At 46.1% G+C, this 15,878-nt stretch overlaps 1 protein-coding gene across 1 annotated transcript in view; it reads right to left on the bottom strand.

The window, feature by feature from the left end:
- The window catches only part of Ptprm (protein tyrosine phosphatase receptor type M), a 681,698-nt gene that overhangs the window by 41,444 nt on the left and 624,376 nt on the right, over window positions 1-15,878 (bottom strand). Inside the window, exon 24 of the mRNA XM_032901727.1 lies at window positions 13,393-13,490. Coding sequence (XP_032757618.1) covers window positions 13,393-13,490 — 98 coding nt within the window. The remainder of the gene's footprint in view (window positions 1-13,392; window positions 13,491-15,878) is intronic.

Consider the following 15,878-nt stretch of genomic DNA (forward strand, 5'->3'; position numbering starts at 1 on the left):
TAAATCAATGACCTATATATAGTTCAGTGGGTGACCCTGTCTCAGAAATAAGACGGAGAGCAAGCAACCAAGGAAGATGCCTGATATTGACTTTTTTTTTTTTTTTTTTCGGAGCTGGGGACTGAAGCCAGGGCCTTGTGCTTGCTAAGCAAGCACTCTACCACTGAGCTAAATCCCCAACCCCCTGATATTGACTTCTGGCCATCCACACACATACATGCATACATGCACACACCCACAGACACATGCATACAACACAGACACACAACACCACGGGACTCTTTCAGCCCCATTAGCGTTGTACATGTCATCTACGTGGTCTGAATGGTCACCGTTCCTCCATGGTAACTAGTGTCATGTGTGTCAGGGAGAAGGTCAGGCAGGAGACATGAGCAGCCGCTCTGAGGGACTTAGGATCCTAACGTGAATAAGCAGAAGCCCAGGAGGCGTGAGGTGACGACATGAGGCCGACCCTGTCTTCCCTCATTAGTGCTCTCCCAGTTCATACAGAATTCAGAAGGGAGTGGGGACCATGGCCTTCAGGCAGAGCTGACAGCAGCAGTTGCCTTCCCCGAAATGTAAAGAGCACTTCTGCAACTGATGTCGGGGTGTGTGAAGGCACACATGTGTGCCTGCATGTACCTGCCCGTGCATGTGTGTGTATGCATGAATGTGTTCACGTGTGTTCATGTGTGCATGTGCATGTTTGCTTGTGTGCATGTGTGTACATATATACATGTATGTGTGTATGCCTGGAAAGTTGCAAGTTGCGAGTGTGTCCTCCTGAGTGTAAATAGATTATTTTTGCATATGTTTATTTGAAAGAACTATAGCAGAGTAACATTTATGAAAGTTAGGATTCGCATTCCAGATAATCAAGATATTGTAAAGCTTTATGATTTGATAAAATGTAGTGCTTTAGCACTTGATTTAAATACTCGGTAAGGCTTTGGTTAGATTCAAGGACAGTTTGATGGGTTTCCCTTTGCTTTGTCTGAGAGTGCGTGGTTCTTTTTCTTCCACAATTCTCAAAAACGCCCAGCTTAGCAGTCAGCCAAGAGTTTGCCCTCTGGAAGCTGCCCTGAGGCTGAGGCTTTGGAGCTGTGGGCAAAGAAAGGCCGTGTGTCTGGAGGGGAGGATGTGTTTGCTGTGCTGGGTCACTTGTCCTGGGACTTGAGATCTTGGGACAGGAACACTTCAGATCAGGCCATTTTCAAAAGGAGGTTTACAATGCTGAGACGGACTCTCTTTCATGGTCTGCGTACATTAGAACACAGTTCCACCATGGGCAAGGCTTGTCTCACTGGGACAATGGTCATACCGCAACACTCCATGCCAGGTCTTCCCCAAGATTCTCATGTAAATTGTGGGCGGAGCAGGATAGAATTGAACTGTTTTCTCTTAAGGGTCTAGGCCACAGACGCTCCCTCCCAGCTGGTACTAGTGCTCTGGTGAGGGCTGTGGGGTCCTGTGGATAGTACCTGGCTTGCTTTCTATTGCTATGAAAGCCACCATGGCCAAAAACAACTTTTGGAAGAAAAGATTTATTTGGCACACATCCCCAACCACAGTGTCTCACTGAGGGAAATCACAAGAGGCACTCAGGCCAGGCAGGAACAGAGAGGCAGGAACCGAAGCAGAGGAATGCCCACATTAATCATTGATCAAGAAAATGTTTCCCCTATAGGCCAATCTGATGGAGATATCTTCTCAGTTGAGATTACCTTTTCCCAGATGGCCCTAGCTTGTATCAAGTTGACAAGAAAACCTAACTAGCACAGAGTACCTGGGCACAGGGAAGGCATGTGAGCCAACCTGGGGGCCTGGATGCTCTACCCCATCTCTGGAGTCTTGAGCATAAAGGAGGAGGAGCAGCATTCGTCATCGTACATAGGCATCGCACCACACTGAGGCTCCCTGCCCTCTGGATTTGCTGTGTCGCTTCCTGTCTGTCTTCAAGCTTCACTCCCTACATTAGCAGTTAGGGATCCTGGTATCCTTCCAGTAAATTCCCCTTGACTTTAGCTAGCTAGAACTGATCTCCATTGCACACGGCTAACAACCCTTATGGGCCTCCCCCTGAAGAGAAGGGAACGTCGTCTAGGGATACTCCCTTGTCAAGTTCCTGGCTGTTTCTTTCTGGTTTTAGGTCTTTCACATAATCTCTAATGTATCCCCTGCTCATGGCGCTTCCTCACGCAAACCCTTGGGGGCTTCTGATAGCAAGCTGTTGAGACTCCATTCTGGGAGTGCACATTCAGCTTTTTGTGACAAAGCCTCCACTCTCTCTGTCCACACAGAACACAGACATCTGCAGCCTGCCCGCTGCATGCCCTGGTTGTCTCTGCGCCCAGCTCCCATCCCCCCTCCCTGGATAGGTGCTGCCTCACACTCACTGCAGGCACTGCTCCGGGAACACTGCTTGCAGCCTTGGCTTCAGGTCTGGGTGAGCCCCCTGTCCCTAGTATGAATCCCACACCATTCTGTGAAGCCACAGTCACTGTGTGCCCAAGGACGCAGTTTTCCTTTGCAGCCTCAGCCTGCAGTGACTGTCCGCACCATCTCTACACAGCCTGTGCTTGGTCACCCCAGCAGGCTCTCATTTTGTCTGTGGTTTTCTCTCGTCATTTCTTTCTTTTCTTGTATTTTTATTTGCTGTCTCCGGTGGCTTCTTTCTGCATTCCCATTTCTGCTTCTGCTATAAATGTTAGCACTCGGATATAGCTCCCTTCCCAGTCACGCTGGAGCTTAATCCCCCAAAGTCTTGTGCTAACAGTATTAGAAGGACAGTAACTTAATAGCGCTAGGGGTCTCAGAGGTGGAATCTCTGGGATGTTATCAGTGGGAATTATGTCTTTGGGGTGGATGTTGTGTGTTTGAATTCCAGTGGCTGTAGAATGAATGAGGGGGAGAGACTCTTAGTGTTTCCCACTATGATCTAGTGAAGCCAAGGGGCCCTTGCAAGACTCTGAGCAGCGTTGTTAAGATAGTTAGACTCCAGAGCTGTGTTGAATCAGCCTCTTTGCTTTGTGAAGTAGATTCCCTAGGCACTTTATCATAGCAATGAAAAACAGACTAATATACTTCCCGATCACTGAACACAGCCACCCACGTATGCGTGCACGTGCACTTGTGTACTAATTAGTATAATTGTTGTTTTGACACTTCCTAGATTGTGCCTTGTCTTCTCATCTTGATATTCACATCTAGCTTAAAGGTGAGGATAGAGAGGGCACAGCAGATGATCTCAGAGAGGGCAAACAGAAAAGATCTCAGGTTTGCAATGCCTTCAGTTCACCTCTGTTTTTCATTTGGCTTCTCAAACTCCACATACCGAGATGGAGCCATTCAGCCCTCCCCTTAAATCTTCAGCCATGTCTCGGAGGAAGGGTGAGGTAGGTACTTGGTTAGTAGCCTTCCCATTAACTGTCCAAGTCACAAAACCAGAGACCCAGGCCGGTATTCAAGTTCTTGTGTTTCCTTAATGGTGCCCGTTCCCAATAACATCCAAACTGTGATCTCCCATAAACCAGCCATCACTAGCCATACTCGCCTCCTGCTGAGCCTGCTCTCTGGTGAAGAGCCCGTGCCTCCTCTCTAGCCTCTTCAGTGATTACCACAGTCAATGTTTTCCTTGTCTTCCTCCCTCCCTCATCGCCTTCTTCCTGGCTGTGTCATCCTGGCTGGTCCTGGATCCTCCTGCCTGAATAGCTGGGCCCACAGGGGTGCTCTACTGTGTCAAGTCAGAACTGTGTTTCCACCATGCTCCCCAGAACAACCGACTCACTTCCTCAATGGCTTTCAGTAAGACGCACATTCTCCTTTTACCTCTCTCCACTGCAGACCCCTTTGAACGAGCTCTGAACTAGACTCCAGGATCAGAGTCCCCATCCACTCTAAAACAAATGTGCCAGGTCGTGGCTGTCTCTTCCCGCCACCAACTCCCCTTTCTGTGGCTTCCTTGTTTTGCCAAAACCGTCTGTGTCTTATTCTTGCCATTGGAAGCCATTTCTCCTGGGAGGATTCAGCCTCTCACTGCCATCTCCAAGTCCTGGATTCCGTAGGCAGAACCTGTCTCACTGGCACCACCACATTCTGACTTAAGTCTATCACAGTTAATTGTTATGCTTGGGTTTCTACTACAGCTGATGTGCTAAGAAGATGAGGGAATTATAAATATCTATTTCTTGGTGTTATGGATTCAGCAAGTGTATCACTAAATGACCAATTAACTACATACTAAGAAGGGTTGGCAGGCCTGGCCCTAGATTAATCTGTGAATTGACAAATTTGTCCTCTTGACTGATATTCTGTGATGTTTTAGATTCGCATAAAGGAACTGGATTCTTTAGGTAGAGAAAATCTCAAAGATCAGGGGTGGGACATGGGAGTTATTTTTCATGTATTCTATATTTTCATAGAGGCAACCAAGTTCCTCACTTGCTGCTCACCGAATGGTCAGTAGCATTGGGTGTCTCCTTCCCCAGTGATTGTTTTGTGGGAGTTGAATGGGAACACAGCAGTGCTTAGGTAGTTACTGTCAGAGGACACTGCTGATACCTTCTTCATTCCTAGGTTTCTGTTGTGATAGTTTGGGGCACAAAGAACAAATGTTCCTAGCAGCAGAAGCAAATGACTTAGAATCCCTGTAATCAAGAGAAAGGAACCAATTCTACTATCCTGAACATGATGCTCTCTGTGCTGCCACAGACTGGGAAAGGGCCCTCTGACTTACTGTGTTCATGGGCCTCAATGGAAGGACCCAGTGGGTGGTCCACAGGAAAGACTGAGAAGGTCAGCTTGTGGTCATGGGGAAAGGACCAATAGATATTCACTTCATATATTGATCCTCATGTTACTCTAGCAAAATAGGCATGTTTGTGTGCTATTCTATGTCTTTTATACACGAGGAGTTTTGAATTCTAAAGGTATTGTGATGGGCACTGGAGAGACTCTCTAACTCACTGTAAACCAGGAAAGGCCAGACTAAAAGTCACACTCTAGGACAGATCGGGGAGTGACATGAAAGAGGATGGCAGTGAGGGAGGTAGAATGGGCACTGAAGAGTCGTGGAGGGCTCCCTGCTCATAATAACAGCACATGGGAGGGTGAGGCAGGAGAACCATGTGCTTCAGGCTAGCATGGGCTACAGAGGCAGATTCCGACCACCCCTCCGTTGTTCTCTCCTAGAAAGGGTACTATAATAAATTATTAATAAAAGGAGAGTCATACTTAAGCAGGCAGAGGAGAGAAAGGTCCCATCATAGTCTAAGGAAAAGCCACTAGTCACATATGGTTATTGAAATATGAATTAATATGAATTCAATAAAAATCAAATTTCTTATTTACACTAGTGACATTTTAAGAACTCAGTATCCCATTCCACTGGGGCATCTGGGTAGGATTGTACAATCAGAAAATTCCATTCCTATTACAGTCAAAGGTTTTTCTTATGGAAGGCATATTTGGCAAGTAGCAAATATTTGTGTGTGTGTGTGTGTGTGTTTGTGTGTGTCTGTGTCTGTGTGTCTGTGTTTGTGTGTGTGTGTGTGTGTGTGTGTGTGTCTGTGTGTGTGTGTGTGTGTGTGTGTGTTGTGTGTGTGTCTGTGTGTGTTGTGTGTGTGTGTGTGTGTGTGTGTGTGTGTATGTGTCTGTGTGTGTGTGTGTTTGTTTGTGTGTGTGTGTGTGTGTGTTTGTGTGTGTGTCTGTGTGTGTGTGTCTGTGTGTGTGTGTGTGTACTATAACAAAGTACAACTGACTTATAAGGAAAGGGTTTATTTTGGCTCACGGTTTGGAGGTGTCAGGTGATGGTCTGATGGCTTCATTGTTTCAGAACTGTATTGAGGCGGGCCATCAAGGCAAGCATATGTGGTAGAAGAAGCCTCCTCACTCCATAGAATGGAAGCAAAATAAAGAGAAGAAAGGGCCATGGTCCTAACAGTCCCTCAAGGACATGTTTTCAACAACTAGAAGATTTCTCAGTAGGAACCTACTTCTTTAGGTGTCCATCAATTTCCAATTGTGCCACCCTGGAGAATAAGCTTTCAATACGTGGGCCTCTGGGGGAACACTCTAGATCTGAACCATAGCATCAGGTACGGCTGGAAGGAATAAGGTTGGACGTGTGGGTTGGAGGCCATATTGAAACGGGCATAGAGAACAAGGTGAGCTCATTTAGGTTCTATTCAGTGCAAAAAGAAATCCCTAGGGGGTTTTGAGCAGATGCAGCAGGTTGAGCCATTTTTATAAAACGCAAACCAAACCAAACCAAAATTAATACAGCAGTGAATTAGACCTGGGAGTGGAACACGCCATGTGCTGGGTGGCCATAGGTGTGCTGCTGCCACGGCTACTGTGAAAGATTGTGCTTTTCAGCTACTGTGGTGCCATGAAGACAGGAGGCAAATGAGACATTCATATCGGTGTTTACATGGCTTGGCATTGAACTGGAGTAAGTACAAAACAAAGTTTGTTTTTTAGTATTAAATGATACAAGAAGATGTCATAGTGAGTAGCAATCTTAGACTGAGCTGTTTTATTTGGGGGAGGTGGTCAATGAGATGTGAGAAATTCAGCTATCAAGCGCAGGTGGGAGGTAAGGCTTGCATCTGGTTCATTCATGCGATAGGTGAGATGTTTGTGGTAGATCTAAATGGAGACGGCTATTTGTTGAAAGAACATGGATTAATCCAAGGCTAAGGCTGTAATCACTCAGGCCACAGATAATCTTTAAAAAGTGATTTGTTGAGGTTCGTCTTTTGCTATGCTAAACACTAGTTGCTCCCAGAGAGTGTATGGGGACCTAGGTGGTGCTATGTGACCTTGCCCCCCAAGTTATCCCTGAATGGTGAAAAAAGAGGCCTACAGCCAATAGCTGGGCAGAATCGAGGTGGGTGGAGTTTAGGGTTCCCAGGCTTGGGGTCAGAGAGAACCACAAGGGAGGGGGGAAAAAGAAGGTGAAGTGTCTTTAAATAATGGTCATGTGGGTTGGCTAGTTGGAATTTAGAGCAGCCCATACAAAGCATGGAAAATTATTTAGTGGGGTTATTGGCTGGAAAATAGACACAATAGCAGAGAGGAGAGACACCTGCCCAGCTCTTGTGCTGATTAAGGTGTATTGTAAATATAAAGGTTGTGTGTGTCTTTTATCCAGGAACTAAGTAGTCAATGGCAGGGTAGAAACCTTGGATTGAGATTAAATATCTCAACCACAGTGGCTGCTCTCTAGAAACTGTGGTAAAGCCCTATACTTGAAGACAACACTTACATATCTCATCAAACACAGAGAAGTTGATCTATTGCCTACCTCTAGCCTTCACCCCTACTCTCTAGCATTTACTGACCAGGACTTACTGGAAGGTATTTTGCATGCTACCTGAGAAAGGTAACTATCAACCCAGCTGTAAGTGCCGTGATCTACAACAGCGACCTGAATGCATGATACTCTGCTGCAATGGTGGCTCCAGGGGGAAGAAACCAGTCACCCTCTGATTGGAGAGCCTCAGACAGGGAAGCCAGGAGTGCATACGAAAACATTTTATGTCTTTCCTCCCAGATAAGAAGATCAGTGTCTACGAACAAACCAAGTTCGTGTAGTGAAAGGGTCTCGCCATTTTGCACTAGTAAAGGTTACCAGGGTTGCTCTTATAGGAAAGCAAGTTATGCCCATGCATTGGGAAGTACAACCTTCTTTCTTAAGCTTCCCATTGACTGTGGGCTTGGAGGCTAATGATGAAATACGGATGTTCTTTTTTCCCATGGAACACAGGCACCTGGAATTTTAATATACCCTCTTTATTAGTAAGCTAATTCTGGCGTCCAGTGTTTGCATGAAACATTTTTACTTCCTAGTCTTTCTGGGAGAAATATTACGGAAGGAATTTGAGGCCGGCCTCTGCGCAGATGAAATTCTTTCCGGTATCCTGTCGTCTCCTCCCCTCGTCATTTATGATAGGGGTTAACATCTGTGTTCCCTGCTTTCCTTAGTTCTCAGACATTTTGTCATCTGTTACCACAACTATTCAGTGACTCAACAAGCACTCCCCCAAATCGCCGTGAGACCTCGTTCGGGTTTTTAATAAACAGTCACATTCTAATGAGGTCTTCATAAAACTGACTAAATACGGTTAGAAATCATTAGCTTAAATTACTGGTGCAAAAGTCTCCTCCGGGAGCCCTGCAGATTTGGTTACGAGACTTCTGGCAGATGGATTAGTTCAGCGCCATGGCAGCGTTTGTTTTTTTGTTTTTTTAAAATTTTTTGAATCTCCACACAAACAACAGCGTAAATGGGGATGCCTGGGAAACAGGAAGCCGGATGAGACGCTAACTGTCTCTCAGGTGGGTTCATTAAGCAGGGAAGACAATCACGACACATCCCGGCGCCATTTAGCTGCCAGGTGCGCGGCTGTTGGCAGGTGCCAGGGAAGCTGACGAGGGTCCCTTCTCAGACACTCGGGCTGAAAGAGGATTCGTGACAGTGACACAGGAATCTCAGATAATGACAGGCCCTGGCAGATGTACCTGGGTCCCCACTGGAGGAGAGTGGAGCATCTCCGTCTTCTGTGCCAGGTGCTGCGACAGGGAAGGCCTCCCGGTGGCTCCAGCAGAGGCAATTACAGCCCCCTAATGCCTAGGGCTTGAGGGGAGGAGAGGGTGGAGGCAGGTCTCCGGCTCTGACTTAATGAATCGGGCAGCCAGTCTGTGTAAACAGACATGCATCCGAGGTGGCTCATGGGTAATTCATGAAGGGCGCCCCGTGCGCGCGGTGCTCATGTTAAGTAGGTAGTGGTTGCCCTTAAGAATCATGTCATTTTGATTTCTTGGATGATTTGTTGTTGCTTCTGTGCATGGGAAAATGGGAGTTGCCTCTACACAAATGCACAGCACTAACCACAGGAAACAGCGGGGAACAAGGTCGGCCCCCTCCCCCTCCTGCCGTGGGATACCACTCTTGTCAAAACTTCCCAAACCCATGGCAGACATTCGAGAATAGATGCCATTAATGTCACTACTAATTGAAGACAACCCCCATGAAGGGACTAGAGGCCTCTTCTGAGATCACCCACGCCCTCCCCACCAACCCGGTGAGAGCTCAGGACTTGTTAAAAACAAAACTCAACCATTTTATCCTTGGTAAGCCTAAGGGCATATAGATTTATAAATAAACTGGAAACCTAATGCCCGCCCTCCTTCAGCGGCATCCCACGGCCTGGAGTTTTCATACTGATTTGTTAAAGCCATGGTCCTGAAGCCCAACAGTGACCACAAGGAGCAGGGCAGGTCCAGGCACCCGATGGAAAGGGAGCAATGGTTGCCAAGGAGGGCATTCTCAGCTGTCCTGTCTGCGGAGCTGCACTGCTGGAAAGGACACCTGCCCTGCAAAACGGGACCGTAGTCTTCTGTACCTTACTACTAATTCTTTAAAAACGATGTTTATGGGTTTGGTCCTCAGCTCAGGGGGTGGGGGTGGGGGACAACATTTACGGGTGTTCTGCCTGTGTGTCTGTCTGTGGCCGGGGAGGCCAGGACGTGGTGTCGGGTCCCTGGGACTGCAGTTACAGATAGTTATGAGCTGTCCTATGAGTGGGCTCCAAGAGCAGCCAGAGCTCTTAACTGCTGAGCCATCTTTCTAGCTGCTATGACTACTTTACCATGGTAACGAACATGTCTCCTTTCCATCTTCCCATCAAGGACCATGCTGTCTCTACCCTTCCTGAAAGTAAAGTAATTTATTGTGTGTGACGGCCTTCCCCTCTTAAGTCTACTGAGTTAAGTTAGAGCACGTGTGGGGAATTTCACCTAAGGGGAAGAAATATACATGCACATTCATTCCTAATCATCTAATGGAACGTGCTATTGTACTGATTATTGACTTTTCAAAACGATTTGCTCCAGGAAACACTTGAAAGTCAGCTCCCCCATGTAAGTATTTAAAATTGGAGGCCACTAATTCCGTGAGGGTGGGGGAAGAGGATGTAGCTATCGTAAATCTTGTGAAACCTGGACCAAAAATGAATTCTGGTGCTGCCTCCACCCTCCTAAAATACCCAGGAAAATCAGGGCCAGATCACTGCTGGCCCGAGGTTTAAAAATAATACATTTAAACGGATGCTTGTTATTTACTGAGTCCTCATATGAACAGTGACCCCTCCAACACGAGGAACTCATGTAATCTATACCAGACCCCCAAAGCAGGGGGTCATGGAATGGATAGTCTACATACCCAGATTCAAGTGTTGAAAGCTGACCACCCATTCCCCACGGGATGGCTAAATCTGTACACGAAGGAGCAGGTTAGCAATCATGAATGGCTGGGGCTCTGAGCCACTGAGATTAGTGTCCATAGATGACAAGACCTGGAGAGCTCACTGTCTGCACTTGATGTCCCCATGAAGACAGCCAGCCACATGGAAGCCAGGAGGAGCCCTCTCCAGGGTCTGGATCTTGATGACCTTGAAGTGGATTTGGCGGCCTTCAGACCTCTAAGAAAATAAATGGCCATGGTTTGTGCCTCTCAGCCCAAAGGATTGTGTTTTGGCTGTCTGACTTGCTGTATGTGTAGGTACCTTTACCTCCTATTTCCTCATAGTAAGAGAGATCCTGGCTAGGATGCACACATGACCAGCCCCGGCTAGATCAGGCTCCAAGCCAGCTCCCTGGTGTTCCCACTAGCTCCCAAAAGAGACAGAACCAGAAGAAAGAAATGTGATTCGTTAATGCATAATGGACCCACATATACATGCCTTGACTTGTCACTTTGGATAACCTTTGCTGTATAGAAACTTTGAGTGCTTAAATTTTCAAAAAAATTCCAATCTTTTTCTTAATGTATCGGGCTTCTGTCGTCTTTGGAACAATCTTTAAAACCCAAAGTCTTAAATATTTTTCCTGTGTTGTTTTCTAGATGGTTTGAAGCTATATTTGTGATGTGGAGGTCTTTAGCGTTTGAGTATTTGGGGGTACTGCATAAGGAAGACATCCTTTTAATTTTGGTCCACATGGATAAGCAAATGTCCCAGCTGGCTTGATTGAAAAGCTCACTAATTATATATCTTTCCACTTAGGCCTGCAGTCAACATCTGGTCTCTCTGTGTTGACATATTGGTCCATTTATCTCTTCCCATCAATTTGTGACACCTATAATTTTCTCTTCTCCTATGGTCTTTGTCTGGAATGGATTTCAAGGTTGTCCTATCCACAGAAAGTAAGAAAGACAGCCTACTTCCTTAGAATCATTTCATAAAACATATACTTTATAACTTCTAAAACTCAATGTCACACAATTTGAATATTGAATACCCATAAACACCTTCAAGCTAGTACATTTGATGACTGACTTTCGGACATGCTTCAATTTCTAAATAATTGTTTTGTCAGAATTTCATTTTCTTTTGGAATTGATCTTAGAGAACATGTTTTCCCTCAGGATCACCAAATTTAATATTATTAATTTATTTATTCTCTTACCATAAAGCCACTACCCTCGAATATTGGTCACATGCGGTTTTCTTTCTTTTATTTCTAATCTGTTGTCAAATGTTTGCCTATTTTGTATAACTAGGCTTGTACGTGCTGCTCTTTCTTACAATAATTCAATAAACTTCTCTACTTTTCTTATTTCTGTTTGGTTTTATTCTGGTTACTTTCTCAAACTGGGTATCTCAGCTTTCTTTTCCTTAAGACCATCTAGAACCTTTTTATTTTCCTTGCATCCTGCGAGTTTATAAACCCCTCCCTCACTATCAATGGGGACTGGCTTTAGGATCCGCCCCTGGAGTAATTTTATGTAAGCTTCTATGGCATTTGCAGGGGACCCAGGCAACATCCCTCTATATTGGGTAGTTATATTATCTCTAGGTGGCTTCTGATACCCAACACGGTGTAATCGGATGTCAGCAATCGTTTTTGCTATAATGTTTAAGGAATAATAATGAGAAAAAGTTGTACTAGACACTCTTTTCTCTTTTTTAGTGGATGGTATGAACCTACTGTTGATTGAATCCATGGTCATGGAGCCCCCACAGAGGGGCAGCTTTCTGTGGTAGCTTTTTCTACCGTACATTAGGTGCGATCTTGACCTCTGAGCCTGGCAGAAGCTCGCTTTCATTGGACCTTAAATGAGGACGGAGCAAAGCCCTTGTAAATACCTTGTAGGTATTTTCTCCTTTCCTTTCTTCCCTGCTTCCTCCCTGAGCTTGCCTTTTATCTGACCACTTACCTTTAGAGTTTGGGTTTTATGTAACGCCGAGGGCCCCGGGATGCTATCTCTTGACGTTCGTGACCATCGAGCTACCTCTCACCAAGATGGACACAGGGTTCCCCTGCCTGCTTTTGGGCACATTATAGTGTCCAGTCTTTCCAGTCTCCAGCTCTTAGTGTATTTTTTAGGTCTTCATTGCCTTGAGTGTCAAGTTGCATGTTTTAAACAAGTCTACTTACCTGATTTACATGGGCTTCTAAAAATAAACACAATTTGTCTAGAATTTCAAGATGTTCGTAGAACATCGGTGACCTAGTCTGCCATCTTTTCTAGAATTTTTAGTATATCCCACTTACTGAGGTCTTCTTCTGAGTCAATTGTTATGTCCACAACCATCCCTGTTTGTGCCTCCTGACGCCGTCTGAGAATCTTAAGGACCACTCCCTACCTCCTTTAAGGTTTTGCTTCAATAATTCAGTTCTAGGATAAGTACCAGGCTGCCTTTGCTGGGTATACAAACCACCCTCCCTAAGAGGTAACAGGCTCTTCAGTTGGGCTGAGTGCCGCCATGAAGGTGAACCCATTGTCAAAGGTAGTCGTGTCCTGCACGTTTTCTTATGTAAACTTTATGCTCTGGAGGTAAACTGATCATGCACTGCTAAGACTGCTGACACCCACCAGCTCCCTGGTGAAATGAAGGTGCAAACCTATAAACACTCACTAAGGATACAGTGGGTACTGGGACACAGTGCCTTTGGGGCAGACTATGGTGCCCAGCTCATAGTTTAGGGCACAGACACACATCCAAGCATGACGACATGCTGGGTTTCTGAGACTGGCCCCAGCACTGCCAACTGTTTCCAGAGCCAACACCCCTGACTCACTCAACCCTCTCATGTCTGTTGTAGCAATAGGGTTTTGACACCGCACCAACCAGCACTGAGGCTTAGCGGTGTTTCTGCGTGCTCAGTATAGCCAGATATGACAGCCTTTAAATAGTGAGTGCTTTTTCCTGTCTGTTGCTGTTGCAACAGGTGACAGCCATTCAGGTTAGGCTTTACTGTGGCAAGCTACAGGAGAATCTGAAAGTTTTTTTTTGGAGTGTATAAAATACTTCAAGAGCATGGTTCATGCCTCTCTATTGTGCTAATTTGGCTAGGAACCAAGGGCATCTACGGTGGATGGCTTACCCTTCCCACTTCCACAAGATTGGTCACCATGATGATGCTTGCCGTGTTCTCATACCACACCATCCTCCAGAAGTCGTAGACGGTCTCCTGCATGGGTCCTGCACAAAACAAAACACAACAGACTCATCGTTTCTCGTTGGATCAGTGCTGGGGCTTCAAAGAGGCCTGCTCATCCCCATGCTCTTGCGACCCTTTGCTTGGAGCCGGATGCCTCCCTACAGCAGCCGTGCAGAACAGAACTCTTTCTAAAACGTCACCCACAGCAGACGCCAGTGCTTCAGCCATGGCTGAACGTTCTCACGTCTCCCACTATTATCTGCATCTGAGTTCTCTTTACTCCCCTTAAACTATGACCGTGAAAGAGAGCGATTTCTACATCATTTAGTTATTTATCTCCGTAATACTCACGAGTGAAATTTTTAAAAGTGGCTACCATTACTCTTGCTGCTAACAATTGGCAGCTATCCCGGGGAAGTGGAACGCGGGATGAAATGAGCCCCTGTAGGAAACATGGCCTTTTCTTGTTTCTAATATTTTTTCGTCTTTGGTGTCATCAGTCAAATTAATCTATTTTCTCTTTCCACATGACTCTCCAAAGTGAGAGAGAAGCTAAGGGTTCGAAGAGGCTGTTCCTGGGCTTCCCACTGAACGTGGAGCTTAGGATGTGGCTGGGCGCCTGCTTCCCTTAACCCCTTGAGATCTAAGCATCCAGAACCCTTTCCTGTAGCCTAGCAAAAACAAAAACGGGAACAAACAAGGTGGGGGTGGGGTATGTGGTGGCATGGGGTGGAGGATGTATTACAGAATGCCAGTGCTGGTATCATGATGTTTCTCTTCCCCATCTCCACGTCCTATTCCTCTTCTTCATTTATTATTGTTTTAAAAAATAACTCATTGTGTCCAATTAGTGGTACCTATTCATGGCACCATCCACTAGAGCTTAAAGAAATACACAGACTCTACCTCACGCTCATGTATACTTGAGGGTACAGACCTGACAGTATACAGAAGACAAGAGAACAATGTAAAGGGCTGAGGGATATACAAGTTCTGAGGCTTGGGGAGGCACGGTCTCTACGGAGGATCCGCGAGTGCCCGGGCACACTTGGAACTGACACCCTCCGGGACCTACAGGATCGAGATGCTAGCAGATTATTGATTTTGCAGGTGTCTGAATTTGAGGTGTGTGTGTGTGTGTGTGTGTGTGTGTGTGTGTGTGTGTGTGTGTGCGTGCGCGTGTGACAAATTACTTGGTTACAGTCAGCTTTACTGTTGCCTTCTTTAGACAACCACACTAACACATTTCTAGGCAACGTTGAGGACTCTTAAAATTAAAACGTTTTATAAATAACAAAGCCACAGAGGGAAAACCAGGTGTATTTACTATTATCAAAGTTCATCTCCATGTGCGTGTCTGGACATAGCAACAGCAGCGCAGAGGGATTGCCTCAGTTACCCTGCTCCTCTGGATCATTTAGCAGCTGGCTATGCTATAGAGCTTCTATGGTATAGAACTTCTATGTATAGAACATCCATGGTGTAGAACTTCCATGGTGTAGAACATCCATGGTTTAGAACTTCCATGGTTTAGAACTTCCATGGTATAGGACTTCCATGGTATAGGACTTCCATGGTATAGGACTTCCATGGTTTAGGACTTTCATGGTGTAGAGCTTCTTGTTCCATCTCTGACTCCTTCTCCTTGCCCTCTGCTACATGTGCTATTCCCTCCGCCCATGCCGTTCAGAGAACACAGCCCTACACTCCTGCAGAGGCAGACTCAGGTACCTCACATCTGTGTCTAATCCCTTTGGGGGTTGTGAGGATACACGGCCACCACCAAGTCTTATTAAGCTATGCCAGCCATCTCAGCCATTCCCCCGACACGTTCGTGCCATCCTCCTGCCGTAGAGGCTGAGGATTTATGTGACTTTAATTGAAGGCTACAGAAGGGACAGGGAAACATCAGCTCCTATCAATCATCGCGCCCCTTGCTTTCATTGTGTACTTAACAGCTTGTTACTTATTCAGGAGGGGATTCTGCACTGAGTCTGTCTCCGTGCAAACAGTCTTCCCAGGGTGTAGAAAGCCCTGAAACAGGGAGGCGGCCTCATTAGGCACACAGGCCTGTGCCACATACCGAAACATGGAGACACAGTGCTGATGACCACGACTACAGTGGGGGAGTCAAGGGTTCCGGCATCCTCCTGCTTTCCTGTCTCTGTCCCCGAAAGACTTCCCAGGCGTGTTTGACACCATGGCCCTTTGTTGTGTTTTTCAAAGCGATCCTTGCTTGGCTCTTCTCGACAATGAACTCTGCGACTGTTTAACTGAAATCTCCTATGGAGGGAACTCGATGTCTGGTTTACTGTGCTCTCTTACAGAATGCCTGTAGCACAGCAGACCCCTGAAGGAGCGAGCATACGGCTGCATGCACGTGAGGAATGCTAACACTCAGTCTTGGTTCTGACTCCCCTTTTACCTTA

This window comes from Rattus rattus, chromosome 4 (assembly GCF_011064425.1).
Source record: "Rattus rattus isolate New Zealand chromosome 4, Rrattus_CSIRO_v1, whole genome shotgun sequence".
Lineage (NCBI taxonomy): Eukaryota > Metazoa > Chordata > Mammalia > Rodentia > Muridae > Rattus > Rattus rattus.